We start from the raw sequence: 18108 nt of genomic DNA on the forward strand, positions 1-18108 counted from the left end.
ACATCACCATATCACCAGGGGATTATAGTCCCATACAAACACTGAGTAAATGCATTGAACAAATCAATGACTGGATGAGCCAGAACTTTCTTCAGTTAAACAAAGAAAAAACTGAAATGATTGTTTTTGGAGCCAAGGAAGAAAGGTTAAAGGTTACTGCTCAGCTCCAATCTGCAATGATGAAATGTTCAAACCAAGCCAGAAACCTTGGTGTAGTCATAGACTCAGACCTTAATTTCAGCAGCCACATTAAGACAATTACAAAGTCAGCCTACTATCACCTTAAGAATATATCAAGGATTAAAGGACTTATGTCTCAGCAGGATGCAGAAAAACTTGTCCATGCATTTATCTTTAGCAGACTAGACTACTGTAACGGGGTCTTTACAGGACTCCCTAAAAAGTCCATCAGACGACTGCAGCTCATACAGAATGCTGCTGCTCGAGTCCTAACAAGGACCAAAAAAGTAGACCACATTACTCCAGTTCTTAGATCTCTACACTGGCTTCCTGTCTGTCAGAGAATAGACTTTAAAATCCTGCTGATGGTTTATAAAGCACTGAATGGTTTAGGCCCAAAATACATTGCTGATCTGCTACTACTTTATGAACCACCTCGACCTCTGAGGTCATCAGGTACTGGTCTGCTTTCAGTTCCTAGAGTCAGAACGAAACATGGTGAAGCAGCGTTTAGTCATTATGCACCACATATCTGGAACACACTCCCTGAAAGCTGTAGGTCTGCTCAAACTCTCACCTCTTTTAAATCAAAGATTAAGACTTTTTTATTTACCTCTGCCTTCCTATCTTAGATTATTTTAACCCACTTTAAATTAAAATTTTAATGTAATTTTTAATATATTTCTAATTTTCCTTTTCTTTTCTGTTTTATCATATTTGTCATTTTAATTATGTTCTTTTATGCTTGTCTGAATGTCTCCAATGCTTTTAATGTGTTAATGTAAAGCACATTGAGTTGCCCTCGTGTATGAAATGCGCTATACAAATAAAGCTGCCTTGCCTTGCCTTGCCTAAAGCGAGACTGCAAAACTCTATAGCAACAGTTGCCACACAGAAAGCTCAGTGCTGTACCGAAACATGTTAACAGACGAGATCAATGGGTGGCTCTACATAAGAGTCAATCTTTTGATGAGGTTATAATGAGGGTTTACTATCTGTCCACAGCCTGATACCTTCATTACACACTGTGTACCATATGGAACAAAGAGAAGCTGTGGGCCTCTGTCCTGTAACACAGAGGACACAAAGGAACCAGGCTCACAGTAAAAGAAGACGCTTGTCTACGACATTTGTTATTCTTGGGAAAGATTGCATCATTAAAAAAATAATTGATGTCCAGAATGTGTTCGTATATTTATGGATCCTAGAAGATAAAGTATATGTGTAACCTGCTGTTCTCAAGTGCAAGGCAAAGTTATGGATTCCAAGCTGCAATGATAGTATGACATGATTCGAGTCGCCATTTGTTCCAACCTGAAAGTGGCAATGTAGCAGTAACCAATTTATAAGCCAAACGATTGAGCTTTAAAGTGGTGTATGAAGGCAGGCATCAAAAATAGGATCTACAGATTGTGCAAAAAGCTTCAACATCTGTAACTAAAGAAGCAGTTTCAATCTCAAATAATCGATTTCAAATCATCAGATCATAACAAACTTCAGGACAATTCATAAAAAAAGAAGGACCGCAGTTTTTGTTATACAAACAAAGATGGACAAAGTATTTCAACATTTATTTTCACAATAATACATCAGTTTTTTTGTCCCTTACATTAATACATAAAATAAAACATGTTTTCTCATTTCCTTAAAGGTACAGTGTGTAGAAATAAGAGTATTTATTCATGCCTCCTGTCAGTGAAGTGACGGTGGCCCTCAAGGACAAGAAGCTGCCTTGATGCATAAGTATAATCTTCTGTTTGTCAAGTTTTTACCATCAAACATCTACAATTAAAGGTTATTTTGCGCACAACCACCTCCACTCTCTTCTTCTTCTTCTTTGTCTTTCAACTAATGCATTTCTTACAGCCACTCACTTTATACAAAAACATGTATGGGTTCTGTATTGTTTGCACGTTCTGTGTTACAGTAAAAACATGGCAGTGCAAGATGGCAGCCTCTGTGGAGGGGGACCCGCTCTTTATGTAGATATAAAGGGCTTATTTGCTACCTTTAAATGGAACTTGGAAAGTCGGGGAGTCGCTTTGTGAAGTCATGTACAGGAAAAGCTCAGCATTTAAACGTTGTGTGTTTGTAACAGCTAGCTGAGCTAGTGCTGTGTGTGATAATATTGCAGCTACTATAATGTTATTGTAACATCTTCATTACCAAAAAAGGTTGTATTAACACAGCTTTTACACGCTGCCGTATACTCAACATTTTCACCATAACTATTACAAAATTACGTAGCGAAATGTCTAAACATAGATGTAATTACCAGTGCGGGCTTCGCCATTTCTGAAAACATCAGATACATCTCAAGCTCGATGTGATACACCACAGCTTTAAGTACAAAGAAAAAATAATCAAAAGTCCTTTGCTGAGCTACACTGAAAAGTTGTGGATGTCCGGTTTTGGGATTTATTGAGTCCAAATACGGTCTCACTGCAGCTCCACCAGTATCTGTCCTCAAAGGCCTGACCCTGACCACTCTGGAGCTGCTCTCATAACATGAGCATCATTAAAAAGAAACACCATCAGCATTATCTTTACAAGGACTGACAACAAAAGCAGTATCAGGTCTGTCCCTGCTGACTGCAGGGAAACCCTCTGAATGAGAAGTCTATTTCCTCCTTTCTCATTAATCCTGAAGGAGGTCAGAAGTCAGGATGAAAACTCAAAGGAAGGTTAACAAAAGAAATGAGTCAAAGGTGTTTTCTATCCTCAAAAACCTGAGTACAAGACCTGTGGTCTATGTGGGGATCATCTAGAACCCCCACATAGACCACAGGTCTGCTAGACCACAGGACTGCTAGATTTGATTTTGAAAAAATGTTTTTCAAATGACACCACTGAACTGACATGTTCTACAAACAATTACCATTTATTATATTACATTGTGAAGCTTAATGCAATGACATCTTATCTTAAAGAAATGTTTGTTAAACTTGATAAACCCTCTCCCTGGCCGGCTTTCTGGGGACAGAACTTACAGTTTTTGGATTGGAGGGTGGCTCTGGAGATGAGCAAGGGGTGGACTTTTGATGGAATATTACTTTTTCTTCTGTAATGGATGTGATTGGGGCATAGCAGGAGCTGACACAGGGACTGGTTTCCAGCATTTATTTGAAAAGCATAGTCCTCTGTGTGGCGGATTGATTTAAAACTGTTGGGTCAAATGTTTACTTACTTTCCTATTCAGTCTTACTTGTTCTAACTCCAGTGAGAGAAAACCACACCACCTCAACTCCATTTGGGAAAGCTGTAGCTTAGATTGAAACTTTATCCTGCTGTTGGGAGGTGGAAGAACTTACCGTCAAACTATCATGCCATCTTGCAGTGCTTACTTATTTAGGTTTTCATATAAGATAAGATATCCTTTATTCGTCCCACAGCGGGGAAATTTAAGTGTTACAGCAGCAAAGGAGACAGTGCAAAACAGTATAAAGCAAACAAGAGCCTATAAAATAGCAATTATTAAAAAGTTATTAGCAATTCAAATTAAAGAGGTAAAAATTAAGCATATCTTACAACATATATACACAACGTATATACACAACTAAATAAGTAAATTTACAATATTTCCAAAACCGATGACGCAGTGAAAAATGTGCACAGACTTGTAGCCTAGGTATAAACAATGTACAGAACAGAACTAGGAAAATGGGTAGAAAGATGTATTGCACATGTAAGAAGAGAAGGATGAACTGAGATGAAGTAATTATTGCATGTTAATAAATAGATTGGGGAAATATTGTACTTGAGTCCGTTTTGGTGATGTAATTGTTATTGGTTATAGAGTCTGACCACAGCAGGAAGAAAAGACCTGTGGTATCTCTCCATGAGAGACCACGGGTGAAGAAGTCTGTCACTGAACAAGCTACCCAGTGTTGTTGTGGTCTCCTGGAGGGGGTGTGACGTGTTGACCATCAGAGAAGATAGTTTTGCTATCTTCTCTGATCCAGTGGGCAGCCCAGGATAGAGCTGGCCTTCTTCACCAGTCTGTTCAGCTTCTTCCTGTCAGCAGCAGAGATGCTGCTTCCCCAGCAGACCACTCCAAAGAAGATGGCTGATGCGACCACAGAGTCAAAGAAGGACAAACTGGTTGCTCAAAGTATTGCTTGTCACTCAAGTTGGAGGACACCAAAACACGTCTACTCCAGACACAAAGACCCCACTGGCTTGGAGTTTTTCACCCTTCTGTTGTGAGGCAGCAGTGCTAACCATTATTCTAAGATGCAACCTGTAGAATTTACTTGCACTTTAGTAAAGCCTGTGCCCCAGTTTGGCCGCCCAAATCATTAAAAGTCTGTCTCCGCCCCTGTGTCTGGCTGCTCACCTCCTGTAAATCTACCTTTGGATAATTGTATCATCAATGCTGTCTGATACATCTCTCACTGTCTGGGTCCAATGTGTAAATTTAAAAGCTCTTTCCAGCAGGGCATGTATCTCTGTGGTATTAAATCTGACCTTCAAATGCCTCTGTGAGATCATGTATTAAAATGCTCCAAGCATATCAACTAGCATCCAAATCCCACAGAACATTTACATAAATTCAATTGACTGAAATATATAAAACGGTTTATTTCAATCTTTTACTTTTAAGATTGGTTAATAAAAAAATGAACAGCCCTGGGCTCCTTTTTTAAGATAACTGAGAGCAAAATGTTTAAAACAATGTAAAAAAAAATGCTTAGCAGTGGTATAATATTTTAATTTAAATGTCAGCCTTGCAAAGTTGCAATAGCAGATATTGGAGGTTGTATAAAAAACATTGTTGGTTTATTATCATTCAAATGATCTTCATAAAATGTCCCCTCCCTAAATCCAGAGGGAAGTCTGAAGGTTATCACGTCTGCCTGTCAATGAAACGTCCATCAGGTGCACCATCAACAGCAGCCATCTCTGCCTCTGCAGCAGACGGTGGCCGGGGACATGCTGTCACTGAACAAACATAGGACAACAGGGACACACTAACATGAAAATGAAGCACACATGTGGAGCACAAACATGCAGGTAAAAGTCATGGTGTCCATTCCACTCATAAGTAATAAATACATTCTTTAAATATGAAATGAGCTCACATTACTTTTTTATTTTTGTACTATATCTTCACTTTGTGTTTGCTCTATAAGGTCCAGGTGGCAGAGATGAGAGTCATAGAGTGTATAATAATATGAGCGGCACAAAAGCTCCCCTCAAGGAAGAACGGTGATAACAAACACGTGTGTTCCTTACTGTGAATATTTTGGAACTGAGGAGACAATTTTCTGGAGTTTGGAAAATGCCCTCCCTAATGCTTAAGCTGCTTACCCTTGCCATGGGTGCTTATGCATCTCCATACCATCAGGACAGCTAGTTTAGAATGACACACTGATAACAAGCTGGGTGGTCCCTCTCTGAATGACATGGAATCCAAAACTTTGATTTCACAGACCACAGGACAGTTTTTCACTTTGCCTCAGTCCATCTTAAAGGGGGCTGGGTTTAAGGATAAGGATTAACTTTATCTTCCTCTGAGGGAAATGTGTCTTGGACAACGGTACCACCTGCAGCTGCAATCACAGTTCATACATCCATCAGTTTATAGATGGTGTTTCTGGATCATGATTATTTATGGATTACATTTTTAACGTGCATTTTTAGATGAGGCTAAGAACTGCCTTCACAGACCATGCTTTCTGTAAGTGATTTTAAGCCCATGCATTGACTTCCACTAGAGTCATGTCTGTTTTTGATGCAGTGTGTGGCCTCAGAGCCCGAAGATCACAGCCATGCAGTATTGGTTTTCTTCCTGATTTTTGCCTCTTTTGTACGGAGATGTCCTCATTAAATATTGTGATTTAAACTTACATACAAGAATTAAAGTACATTTTCCAATACAGAACTTGTAATGATATTGATACAGCACCAAAAATTCTAAACTAAAGTCAAATGAATGCATCTGGAACAATAAGTCCAAAGTCTGATACTGGAGAACCTAAATTAAGAGCAGCATGTTTTGGGACTCTCAGTAAACCATCACTCTGGCACAAACAGCACGCCCAAGCTGTTCCCACAAGTGTTTGATGAGGTGTAGGCATAGACTGTTTAAAATATGAACATAGTATCCGTGACTTCACCCATCTGTTTCTGAAGCGCTGTTTTGAGGCCAATCGTCGGCGGCACCCATATTGCTGCTGTTTAGCGATTGTGACGTAAAGAGGCGGACTTTGAGACTCCTAGCCAACAGCTACAGTGTTCCCGCTTGTCAATCAAGTCAGCTGTGCCTCTCATTGGAAAACTTGTAATCTTAATATCTTCAAAACTGCTGCGTTAGAAAAAAGCCGCTTACAGTGTGTGCCGTTCAAGAAACGAGACTACACTCGTCTTTTGTACCAGGCTGTAAACATGTTTATTTCTGCTGTAAAGATCCTCTTTTTGAATTGGTGTGTATGTGGTATCCGGTACTTCTGGAGCCAGCCTCAAGCAAATCTTTGATGAACTGGAGTTTTTAACACTTCCGCATTGGACCCATGTTCTTAGACCGGAGGTTGCCGCTTGGGTTTAGGTCAGGACTGCTGGCAGGCCATTCATTGGTGTGATCATTGGATGAGAATGTTTGTTTATGTCTGGGAATGCATCACTTTTTTCAATATTAATAACTATGTTGTATTCCTGCAATGTCAAAAAGACTTGTGATTCTGACCGATTAGAAAAATTCAAAATGTATTAGGTAATTACCTGTCTTCTGGAGCATATTCACCATCCATGACAATCCTGACTATTTGAATGCCTGATGTCAAGGAAGAGAGCAGCCACGCTGACCGAGATAGCCATTAACTGAGATAATATAAACTAGGACTGTCTAAGAATGACCGCATGGTGAGCTATCTTTTTCTTGACCAACTTCTAGCAGCTAATGCTAACGGAGCTTGGGAGTGCTTATGCTGATGCTTAAAGTGTTTCAAAAATCTCTGAAGTTTTCAAGATGCAGCCCCACGAAATCTAAACTAAAGGTTAGTTAATGCTGAATCTGGACCAGCAAAGTCTGTTCAAAGTCTACTAAACTTTATAGAAGTTAAATTAAGAGCAGCATGTTTTGTGACTCTCAGAAAGACTTTTTTTGGCAAATAACTCTGAATATATAACTATGACCTAACAGTAACCAGCGTACTTATAAATTGATAATGCTAATCACACTAATGGGTTGTTTGCATTCGAGTGATGCCAGTGACGTGTGGAATTCAAATGGGGGTCTGGAAGTAAATTTCAGAATGGATGCAACCGAGGAAAGCCCTTACTGTGCTGCTGCTATAGACACCGTAATAAGACAGCGATACCCACAAACAAATCTGGATTATGTTGGAAGAGATCCTCTCATGAGGACTTTGATTTTTTAACTGGCCCAAACTTATTTTTGAATGAGTCTGCCATTGATGTTACAGGTCCAAAGGCTAAGAACAGGCAATAAATAATAATGCTGAATTCCGTCTCTGATCCCGGGCAACACTGTAAAACAGTCTGTAAAACAGTCTGTAAAACAAAGAAGAGCGGCGGAGGCGGGACGTTAGTTTCTTCGTTGCCATGAACACACTTTTTATCAGACACATTTTCTCCCAATGACTTATTATGAATTTGCATTACTATACTGTATGACAAATGTCCATTTGACATGAATGTAGAAACACTTTTCTCACCTTTCTATAAGCTTCACATAAACTTTAAATTCATATCAACATCACAGTAAATTATAAATTAATTTCGACTTCCCAATAAAATGTATTTTAATGTCACCTTTTACTATGCACTTAATCAACTGACATGTCCTTGTTTTTAGAAAACGTTTCTTATTTAAACCCTGCAGGTTAATTGTTAATAGGCACCGGAGAAAACAATCAACATAAATAGTTGGAATAAATGGGTGCGTGTGTGTCACTATGAAATATACAATGAAATATGCTTAACTTTAACATAAAGCGCATTTTATAAAAACAGTGCTGCACAGGAAGAGCAGACATGTAACACTGGTGCTAACCAATCCAAATAAGGTGTGTGAGCCAAACCCGAGCCTGAAGCTTATGATATATCACGTGTCGCTGGGAATCTGGACAGTGTCAACAACCCGCAACACGCGGACCACAGGGCCTTAACAGCGGATATGATACCAGCATCACTGTGCGCTTTTATCTGCTCATTAGCATCATAAGCAGTTTCATGCCACGGAATTGCTGCAGAGCATGCCATTGCAAGGATCTGGTTTATGATCGATGGAGCCTCTGCACACCTAAACCCCACATACCTGCTGAGCTAAAGATTTCTTACTGTTGTGGCCAGACTTATCTGATGCCAAATGACTAGGCAGCCCAACATTATTATCACAGTTTCAATCAATGCAGTATAAAGCTTATACATTTGTATAGAACTTTTTTTTTTTTGAACAAATGAAACAAGAGGACTGTGTGTGATTCATTGCATTTTCAATCAAAACATGAACATTGACAAAACAGGAATACTGACAAAACTAGGAACATTAACAAACTTGCTTCAAGGAATGTGATTCTGGAGGTGCCCAGACAACAGGCGACCTCCGCCTCGCCATCTTCGTGAAGACTATCTATACAGAAATTGAAATACTGATTACTGATTTGTTCAATAGACACCAGTTTAGTCTATGCTAAACAACAATCTAAATTGGGCTAGCGGGCTAGCAGAGAGGCTAACAACAGTTTACGTTCAGACTTATAGAGAATAAAAAACATTACATTTCTTCTCGTATGAAAGCGCCGTCCATGCAGAGAACGCTGAGTAGCACGGAACTGTTGATACAGTTGGGTCAGTTCTCTCCGGGCCCTCATCTGATTTTGAAAAGCCAGGAGCAACACCAGCAATCATGCTACGTTGTCTGCCATCGTTGTTGTTGTGAGGGAAAGTTCCCACTAGCGCTGAAAAGCGGTCACGTAAATCTGACGTCATGAAGTGCCTCCGTCACTGACTCAAGTGAGTGGAAAAACAAACAGGTGCTGTGTTGGTTCACGAGTTGAACCAGCTCCGAAACAGCGCGAGCACCAGCCCCGAACCAGAACCCGGTTCGCGTTGGTGGAAAAGGAGTATGTGAAGATAATGTTTTTTGATTTCTCAAGTGCCTTCAACACCATTCAGCCGTTGCTTCTGAGGGACAAGTTGGAGCACTCCGGAGTGGATCACCTCCTCACGGCCCGATTTCTGGACTACCTCACCGTCGTCCGCATTATGTGAGGGCCCAGAGGTGTCAGTCCGACACCATCATCTGCAGCACGCCCCATATTTTTTGCACTGTCTACTTTGCTACTGTGACACTTGCCGTGTCCGGCACGCTTGTTCCTGACCCCCATCTACATTTCGTGAAACTACCACGCAACGGAAATGACGTCATAGCTATCATCCTCCTGTCAGCCAAGCTACGTTAAGCTCTGTTTTATTTGAACTTAAATGTGTTGCTTAGCAACAGTAGATCAAAGGACATTCCATTTTGCTTGTGGAATGTTCTGTGATGTCATAGTCATCACAGACCATCAGTTTACAGGAGCAGCCAAAGTTAGAGAAATATTTCTACAAGCATTTAAACGGGAAGAGAAGAGGAGAGACAATATTTCTACCCTCGTTTCAACGTGACGAGAAGAGAAGAGACATGACTTCAGAAACTGTGAGGAGAAGTTCTCGCCTGCTGGCAGCAGGTTACTATAAGGAGGATGGAACTCCACATCTTTCTTACAATGAAAGATTGTTTAAGTAAGTTCTTGTAGTATTCTGTACAAATGTTTGATATATTAACACTCAAGTATGTAAAAAAAAAAAAGTATAAATACACACAGTGACCTGTCAATTCTAACTAATGTTTTTCATATTTTAGAGTCTTTAAAAAGAGGAGAAGCTACAGCTATGACGACGACTCCATGAGTTCTTACAGCAGCCAGGAATTTAATTACTTTGGAGGATACTGTCAAAATTTCATCCAGTACACCAGAGATGACAGTGAGGACATACCACTCTTGGTACAAAACAATGAGACTCAGACCACCTGGACTGGAAGTCTTCATAAAAGGGACACTGAAACTCAAACCACACAGACATGGACTCAGCACAGTGAAACCCAGACCCCCAGATGCACAACAGGAAATATGCAAACTCAGACCATCCCTGCAGCCAGGACAACATGGAGCTCTCTTTGGTTGAAGATCTCTTGTTTCTTGCTGATGCTTCTGCTAAACTTTGGTACGTGACCTCAAGCTCCTTGATACAATAATAACTTAGGCCTGAGTAAAACTTTTTTACATTAGTCTCTGATCTGATTAGTTGAAATACCAATAAGATTTCTAATATTTTTACTTTTTGCCCCACAGGACTCACACATGTGTACCTAAAATTTGGAGTCCAGCAGGAGTCCAGCAGAAATCAGCCATGGGATGACATGGTTTTTCCTAGGGCAAACACCTTTCCAAACTTTGCTCTGGAATCACTAGGTACGTAACCATCATCATCCATTCTCTTCAGTTTTGACCATATGAAAAGGGAGCCAATTTACTTTGATATCATGCTCAAGGCAGGAGGTTAATATAATGCCATACTTAAGTTGAAAGGCGAATTAATGTTGGAAATGTGACAAATTTTTAACACTACACTGTCACCTTATTCTACAGTAACTTAAAAGACAACAGATTTGTCCACCCAGATGGACATTTTACAATATATCATGTGAAAACACTAAATTTGATAACTTGTTAGCTTCTGTAAGACAATAGCTTACTGTACAGTATCACAAAGTCTTTGGGCTTCCCAACCTGAGCATGGCATCAGAGAAAATGGCAGCCAGGAGAATGTTGTAAAAAGTTGTACTTTTTAAATTGTTTTAGAAGCATTTTGGAATCTGCTTTCTAACTTTCCTTGCTTTGTGTTCATTTAGGTGCCAGCGTACTTGGACATTTGTCTTCGGATACGTATCACCCCCAAGACAACACTGGTTATATATGGGACGACAGAATCCACAGGCTGTATGCTTACCAAAAACAAAGGACAGTGATCCAGGTATGAATCACACAGCCATGATCATGAATTGTTGTATAGTGACATGAAATAACCTTGTAAGCAGTTGAAGTTGTGGAACTTTTGAGACTTAAATATTTGTCTTTCTTTCATCAGGGACATCCATGGTTAAATCCAGGAGAATGCTGGCCTTTCGCAGGAGAACAAGGACACCTCTTCATTTCACTGTCCCATCCAGTGTCTATCACCCACGTGACGCTCGGTCACATCACAAAAAGCAAGTCCCCCAATGGACACATCGCAAGTGCTCCGAGAGAATTCTCCGTATATGTAAGTCAGATATGTTCACCATCCTCAATTGTAAATATTTGCACAGTGAACAACAGTGTGTTAAAATAATCCGTCTTTTCTTCTTGTTTAGGGATTTACAACAACTGACGAGGAAGGTGTCTTCTTGGGAAGACAGGTTTATAATCCAGACGGAGCAGAACAGCAGACCTTTGCAATGCCTGTAAGTACAATGTAATGTTCATGATAGGGTTTTCTTCTGTTGGTCACAATCCAAAAGATTGTGTCAGCATATAAGACATGGTAGAGGACCACAAGTGACCTACACAGATTCGAGTCAATCAAAATGTCATCTTTAGTTTTTTGCCTTTTTCCTTTCCTCTTTGATTCCCTGCTGACTCTCTCTTTTTGTCTCTTTCTCCAGAATCATGACAAAGGTGTCTTCAGATATGTGAAAGTGATGATAGAGAACAACTGGGGCAACAGTGACCACACCTGTCTTTACAGCTTCAAGGTCCACGGTAAACTCCCCACTTGACCCCATTTTGTTTGAAGACTGGGTCAAGTGGGGATTTGTGTTGTTGTTGTGTGTGTTTGTGCACTGTTAAAATGAAAAAAATGTGAAAACTCAAAATTTCAAGGCAACTGTATGCACTAGAATTTTTAGCTTTGAGGCGAATTAGAAATCTTACATTTGAGCCAACCGATTACTTTTTGTTGAGATGACTTCTTCATATGTAGTGTAACTAACTAAACAAATTAAAGTGCCACATACGAAGGAAGGAGGGGGAGGACCCAGGTGCAGATTTAAATAAAAAAGGATTTAATGCACTTAATTTGAGGTAAAACAAAAACTTCTTCAAACAACAAAAACTTCTTCAAACAACAAAAACTCAAGAAACACAGTGAACACTGGAACGCAAGAAAACACACTGAATACCCCAGACAAACATACGTTACAAGCACAGATGTACAATGAACAGGCACAGAAGGGAGGAAACACAGCGACTAAATAGACACACTGGATAACGACTAAGGACACACAGGTGAGGACAACAAGACAGGTGAAGACAATCACAAAGGCAGGAAAACACAGACAGTAACACCAAACTTAAGACAAGAATATTCTACAGAATAAAACACTGAAAACAAACTCAAGACCACAGGAAAACACAGGAAAACAACACGACAAGACACTAAACGCAAGAACAGCAACAGATAAAACAGAACATGGAGCAATAAAACACGAAGTAAAACCAAATAAAAAATGTGAATAATATTTTCAATGGTGTTTGTTTTCTCTATGCCCTTTCTCTTGTGTTTATTTTCCCACGAATAAACACATTACAGATAAAATCATGAATAAATAATAAAAAATATATATACAAATTTGAAAAACAAATAATTTCTCTGTGTTTTATCAAATCATAAATGCTTTCTTCTCATGATCAATCTTGCAAAAGCTGGTTTTGTGACAAATCTACCAACTTCAGGTATTAAAGAAGTGTTACTACCTAATTTGAAACTTTTGAAGTGAGAACGCAGACATAGTGAAGTAGTGAGTCTCTTGAAATTTTTTTGTAAAACAGATTAATATTTAGATTGTTAAAAAAAAAAATTAATTATAACATCTAAAATGTATTTACATTTCACTCTACCTGATTATATTAATCCCTTTAAAATATATTGCTTTTGAAAATATGTTGAGCACTGTGGGCGGTCAGCTGATTTCCTCTTAGATTGTTTTACTCCTGACTATTTTAATGAAATAATTAATTGTGATGAGACAGCAGATCATTTATAAACAAAAACTTTCATTCACAAGAGATCAAAACCAGCACGTCTAGAGGTGTGAATACCCAATGTAACACTCCGGTTTGCCTCATGCGTGAATGCGCACACACTTGTTTGCCAGGCTACATGCCACAAAATGACCACAGTTGGAGTCAATTGAAAAGAACTGGTAGGTTAACTATTGTGCGGTTTACAATATTGAATATTTACCACCATCTGCATCAGTGGGTGCATGTTCATCTGTGTCCCCTACCCCCCCACGCAGAGCCTCCATGTTTTTGAGCTAAGAGAAGTTTCCCTTTTTTTGAAATAGAGCGTCCCTCTATGTCAATAATTTTGGGGGGGATCCTGGCTGAACCGTGAATATTTAGGGGCGTGAAATTTTATTAACGATTGTTTTCAGCTTCAGTATTTATGAACGCTTGATCAGGCATACGCCGTTATTGAACCAGATGCACACGTTTCATAAATCACACGTGAACCTTGTCGTACGCTGGTTTCTGCACCAAAATCCGCGCTGGGTTCTACAACAGATTGATAAATAAGGGCTAAGATGAGGAGATGATACGTGACACATCTGGATGAATCTGACCCACTGGTTTCCGTTTGCGGGTTCAGAGCCTCACAGCGTCTCTATGGACCGTCTGGGGACATGCAGCTGCACACAGCAGGTCAACAAAACACACACACTTACACACACTTACACACACATGCACGCACACACACACACATGCACACACACACACACACACACACACTGTAAAGAGGAATGCTGGCACTCATCCAGATTTGGACAAACATAGAGGAGGTCAGCTGTAGTTCTAATCAAGCAGCAGGGGTCCAGGTCAGAGGTCAAAGATTTTACCTAACCGCTCTATTGTTAACTGTCAGCTTTGTGCGGTTTTGTATGATCCTGTTTTATATGACATGCTGCTTTAGTCCTCAAACTTTCAAACTCCTAATTCCACATTAAAGAGGACCCTGTGCAGTCCACCTGTAAACAAACTTAAGTTATGTGCATGAGCCCTTATTATCTGACTCATGCTTTGGATCCCTTCATCATACGACATTTGCAACAGCATATTGTGTGCAGCAGGGATAACGAGTTTTGGTACAATCACAAGATCACAGCTAAAAAATGGGCCCACAATTTTGAATGGTTGGTTGCACTTCCATTGATTTTTTGATTTTCATACCAGCCCATAAAAAGATCGACCTTAAAGACAACTTAACCTTTTCATTCACCTTCAAGTCAAAACATGAGGGGTTTTCTGTTGGCATTTTTAACAGATGCATTGAAATTGTAGGCATGTTAATGAAGAAATAATCTCTAAAAGTTTATCTCATACTGGTTATTTTACTTCTGGACTTATTCATACTTTTGCCTTTTTGTAATCTTTTCCCGCGGCCATCTGTCATCAAACAAATAAGAAATTTAAGAGAAAGACTTGTCTGTACTCTGAGAGTGAATCACACGTGTTCAGCCATTTTCCCTGTGATATTGCACTGTGATGTGTTGAGCTGTTCTGAATCACATCTTACATGAAAGGAAACCTCTGGTGGGTTTTGTTCATAATGGAAAAATAATCTGTTGTGATGAGCAGGAACATCAGATGTGAGAAATAACAAAAAAATAGGTAATTTTGTCCCCTAGTCAGGCACATGTATTATTCCTCTTTGATGCATTCTTACTTCTGTACTGATGAGGAGATTCTATGGATTTATCCCACTTCCCAGGGGGATCATCCTATATCTGACAGAGTTATAACCCTGAACCACAAAGATGCTTCCCTCACATGAACTACAGCACTGGTTGTTAACTAAAACTGAAGTTTTCCGTGGCCATGTATTTTAGTGGGGGTGCTGGTTTAGCCTAGTAATTAAAGTGCATGCCCCACGTACAGAAACTGTAGTCCTCATCGTAGTGGTACAAAAAGTTCAATCTGCTTCAGGTTTAACCTACCTTAAGGGGGGTCGTCCCTATGTTCCCACAGCCCTATGTTTCCGCATTTCTAGGACATTTTCAAAATGCGGTCTAGTGTTTCTCCATTTTCCTTCAATTTAACCCCTATCAGCACTGCAAACTATGGTCTGCGTCCAGTTGCTGCGCTTCATTCAACTGATCTGACTGGAAGCTAGTCAATGGGAGGCCTCTTTAAAGGACAATATGTATAAAGTATATGTACAAATGTGTGCCTTAGGCCATGACCCTCCCTACCTTGTGACAGGGTAATACTATCAATTAGGGCCTGACCACAGACACAGTGGCCCACATTTATCAAACGTGCATATGACCGAAAACTGGGTGCATTAACATTTCCACACAAGGATCAGCATTTATCAATCTGAACGGGACGGAGGATACGCTCAAATCCCACACCAGGTCTCAGCTTGTGTACGCAAGTTTTCATGTCAGTGTGGAGCGCAGTGCAGCAAAGTAAATAGTGCAGTGCATTTTCAGACAGACAAACGGAGGTTCACCGATTAATATTTAGGTTGTTAAATTAGATATGACATCTAAATGTATGTTACATTTCACTGTACCTCACTAAATCCCTGTAAAATACATTGATCAGCCCCAGCTGTTAGCTGATTTCTTCTTATAACAAATGCGTATTTTCTGTATCGATTTACTTTAAAAACTGCTTTCAGTAATTATCAACACTCCCATGTGCACACTAAACTCTCTATAGAAAATATTGTTGGTGAGTTAAACAAACTGGCAATTCACCAGAGAAACTGAATTCAACTTTTTAGTGTATGAAATAGTATTGGGGTTTTTTGGACTGCTGTAAGACGTCTATTTCGGAGCCTTTGTCATTTCTGCCCCGCAAATAAAGTATCACCAACCAAGTAAAAACCACCTCAAGACTTACCTACTTGTAAGTAAATTAGTTTTCTATTGAAGTATTTATAAATTTGATGTTTAAACTTCAGCTGAAGTGCGTCTTTCTAGATTTTCTTCCAGACGTGGTATTTCTGACTCCAATTAACACCTCATTCTAGGCTGCAAAACAGATTTATGTCTCTCGACCTCTGGTACAATGGCGTCAATCTCCAGCTCAGAGAAGTTTACCCTTTATTTTGCCGTAGAGCGTCCCTCCATGTCGGAATTTATTTATTTGGGGGGGGGGGGCATTTCCAGGGGCCATACATGGGTAAACCAATCCAAGTCAGATTTGTAAGTGACTGTATACAGACATGTATATAGATCCCAGTTGATAAACAAACTAGAAAGGTGCCATGTACGCACAAGTTCATTTATAGTCTTGAGACCACTTAGAGAGCTCCTACACTCCTTGTCACATTCACTCATCCACACACACATCCATACATTGATGGCAGATGCTACTATGCTAATTGGCAGATGCTTCTTTGCTAATAGCCCATCAGTATTTACTAATCTCAAACACATTCACACTCCACTGGATACGCCCGCAGCAGCATTCAGGGCTCATCTCAAGGACACTTTGACATGTGGCTGCAGAAGCTGGGGACTAAACCATCTGATCTGATATGGAGATGACCGACTCTCCCACTGCATCACAGCCAAACCACTGTTTGCTCCCAAATCATGTTGTGTTTAGACTTTAATCCGCTCGTTGTCTGCTCAAGACACGGAAGTAACAGCATCATTTGTGGCTCCCCCAGATCCCGACATGTACACAAGTTTTTTTTTTTTTTATACCATTGTGATACACTTTCTTAACCTTTACAAAGTCGCTCTTTGTGAGCTTCAGGAAAAGATTAACCTTCAGTATTAAGACTGCCAGACAACTGGAGTCATGTGACTAAAGGTAACTACTGATTCAACAATTATCTGTCTCCTCTTCTCATCCATGTTGTCTTTATCGGTCTCTGTAAACCTCTGACCTGTTGACCCCAGGCCTGGCTCCGCTCATCATGACGGTTTGTTGTGTAGTGAAAAACTATCTGGTGATAACACAGAATGTTTTTTTCTGAAAATTAACCGGATGTTTTAATGTTATGCTTGATCTGCTCTATTGTGATTGATTTGTCGTGCTCCGGCATCCGACAAAAAATACAAGTTTTGCGTATTTGATCCGGGTGGCTGTGGCGTGCCAGATCAGAGATGCAGCCAGAACGCAACAGAGCAGATCCAAGGAAGTTAACACATTGACAAGAATAGAAATCTATTAGATCTGGTGCCGTGATTGATCTGAAATGGGGCGGACACGGATCTGGTTGAATTTGTCTGTTATATGTGTCAGGTTCAACTACCAATGGAGGGAGGTGCTGTTACCCTACAGGAGCACATCTTCATCCTTCAATAAATGAATGGATTCACGAACAGTGTGATGGCATTAGCTGTTTTCAGTGCTTACAACATGATACATACACAGCAAAGGCATGCATAAACACACCTAATTCTTGAGGACTGATGTTAAAATGCATTATAAGACTCCAGTATACATCCTCACTGTATTCTTGAAGTTCATGGTAAACTGATAACACGTGCAGATTAATCCCCGTTTTTCTCTCTGCACACAGGTGCTGCTGTCTGCTCTGCTCTCGGCGCTGGTGGTCTGCTGGCAACGCCAAAGTTACCGTCTGTCATCGATCGACCTTTGCAAGGTGTGCAGCACAGTGCCTTCAGCACACACACATGCATACACACAGTTGCTCTGTGGGCTGCTGTCAACCCGCACTGTTTATGTTTACTCTCACTGTTTATATGAAGTGTCCTGAGTAATGAAACATAACTGCAAGGGCATGACTATTGTACCAGAGAGCTCAGCACAAACACACACTGCAGGCACAATCAAACCTGCCATAATACACTCCTACACTCTCAAAGGACAGTTATAGAACTAAGAGCACCATGCA

General features: G+C 40.1%; 1 protein-coding gene and 1 long non-coding RNA gene across 2 annotated transcripts; one reads left to right on the plus strand and one right to left on the minus strand.

Annotated features, from left to right (window-relative positions):
- Positions 1-8619: 8619 nt before the first annotated feature.
- On the minus strand, positions 8620-9359 carry LOC117806787. Its single transcript, XR_004629754.1, has 2 exons — positions 8922-9359; positions 8620-8773 (listed from the first exon to the last, which is right to left on the minus strand). It is a non-coding gene; the product is annotated as an uncharacterized LOC117806787 (long non-coding RNA).
- A 230-nt stretch (positions 9360-9589) lies between these two features.
- Positions 9590-17970, plus strand: LOC117828964. Its single transcript, XM_034706395.1, has 9 exons — positions 9590-9927; positions 10049-10410; positions 10539-10658; positions 11099-11220; positions 11335-11508; positions 11600-11689; positions 11891-11987; positions 17773-17856; positions 17963-17970. Exons 1-9 carry the CDS (start codon positions 9827-9829, stop codon positions 17968-17970), a joined length of 1158 nt encoding a protein of 385 aa, XP_034562286.1. The 5' UTR covers positions 9590-9826.
- The last annotated feature ends 138 nt before the right edge of the window (positions 17971-18108 follow it).

Source organism: Notolabrus celidotus, chromosome 2, assembly GCF_009762535.1.
Source record: "Notolabrus celidotus isolate fNotCel1 chromosome 2, fNotCel1.pri, whole genome shotgun sequence".
Lineage (NCBI taxonomy): Eukaryota > Metazoa > Chordata > Actinopteri > Labriformes > Labridae > Notolabrus > Notolabrus celidotus.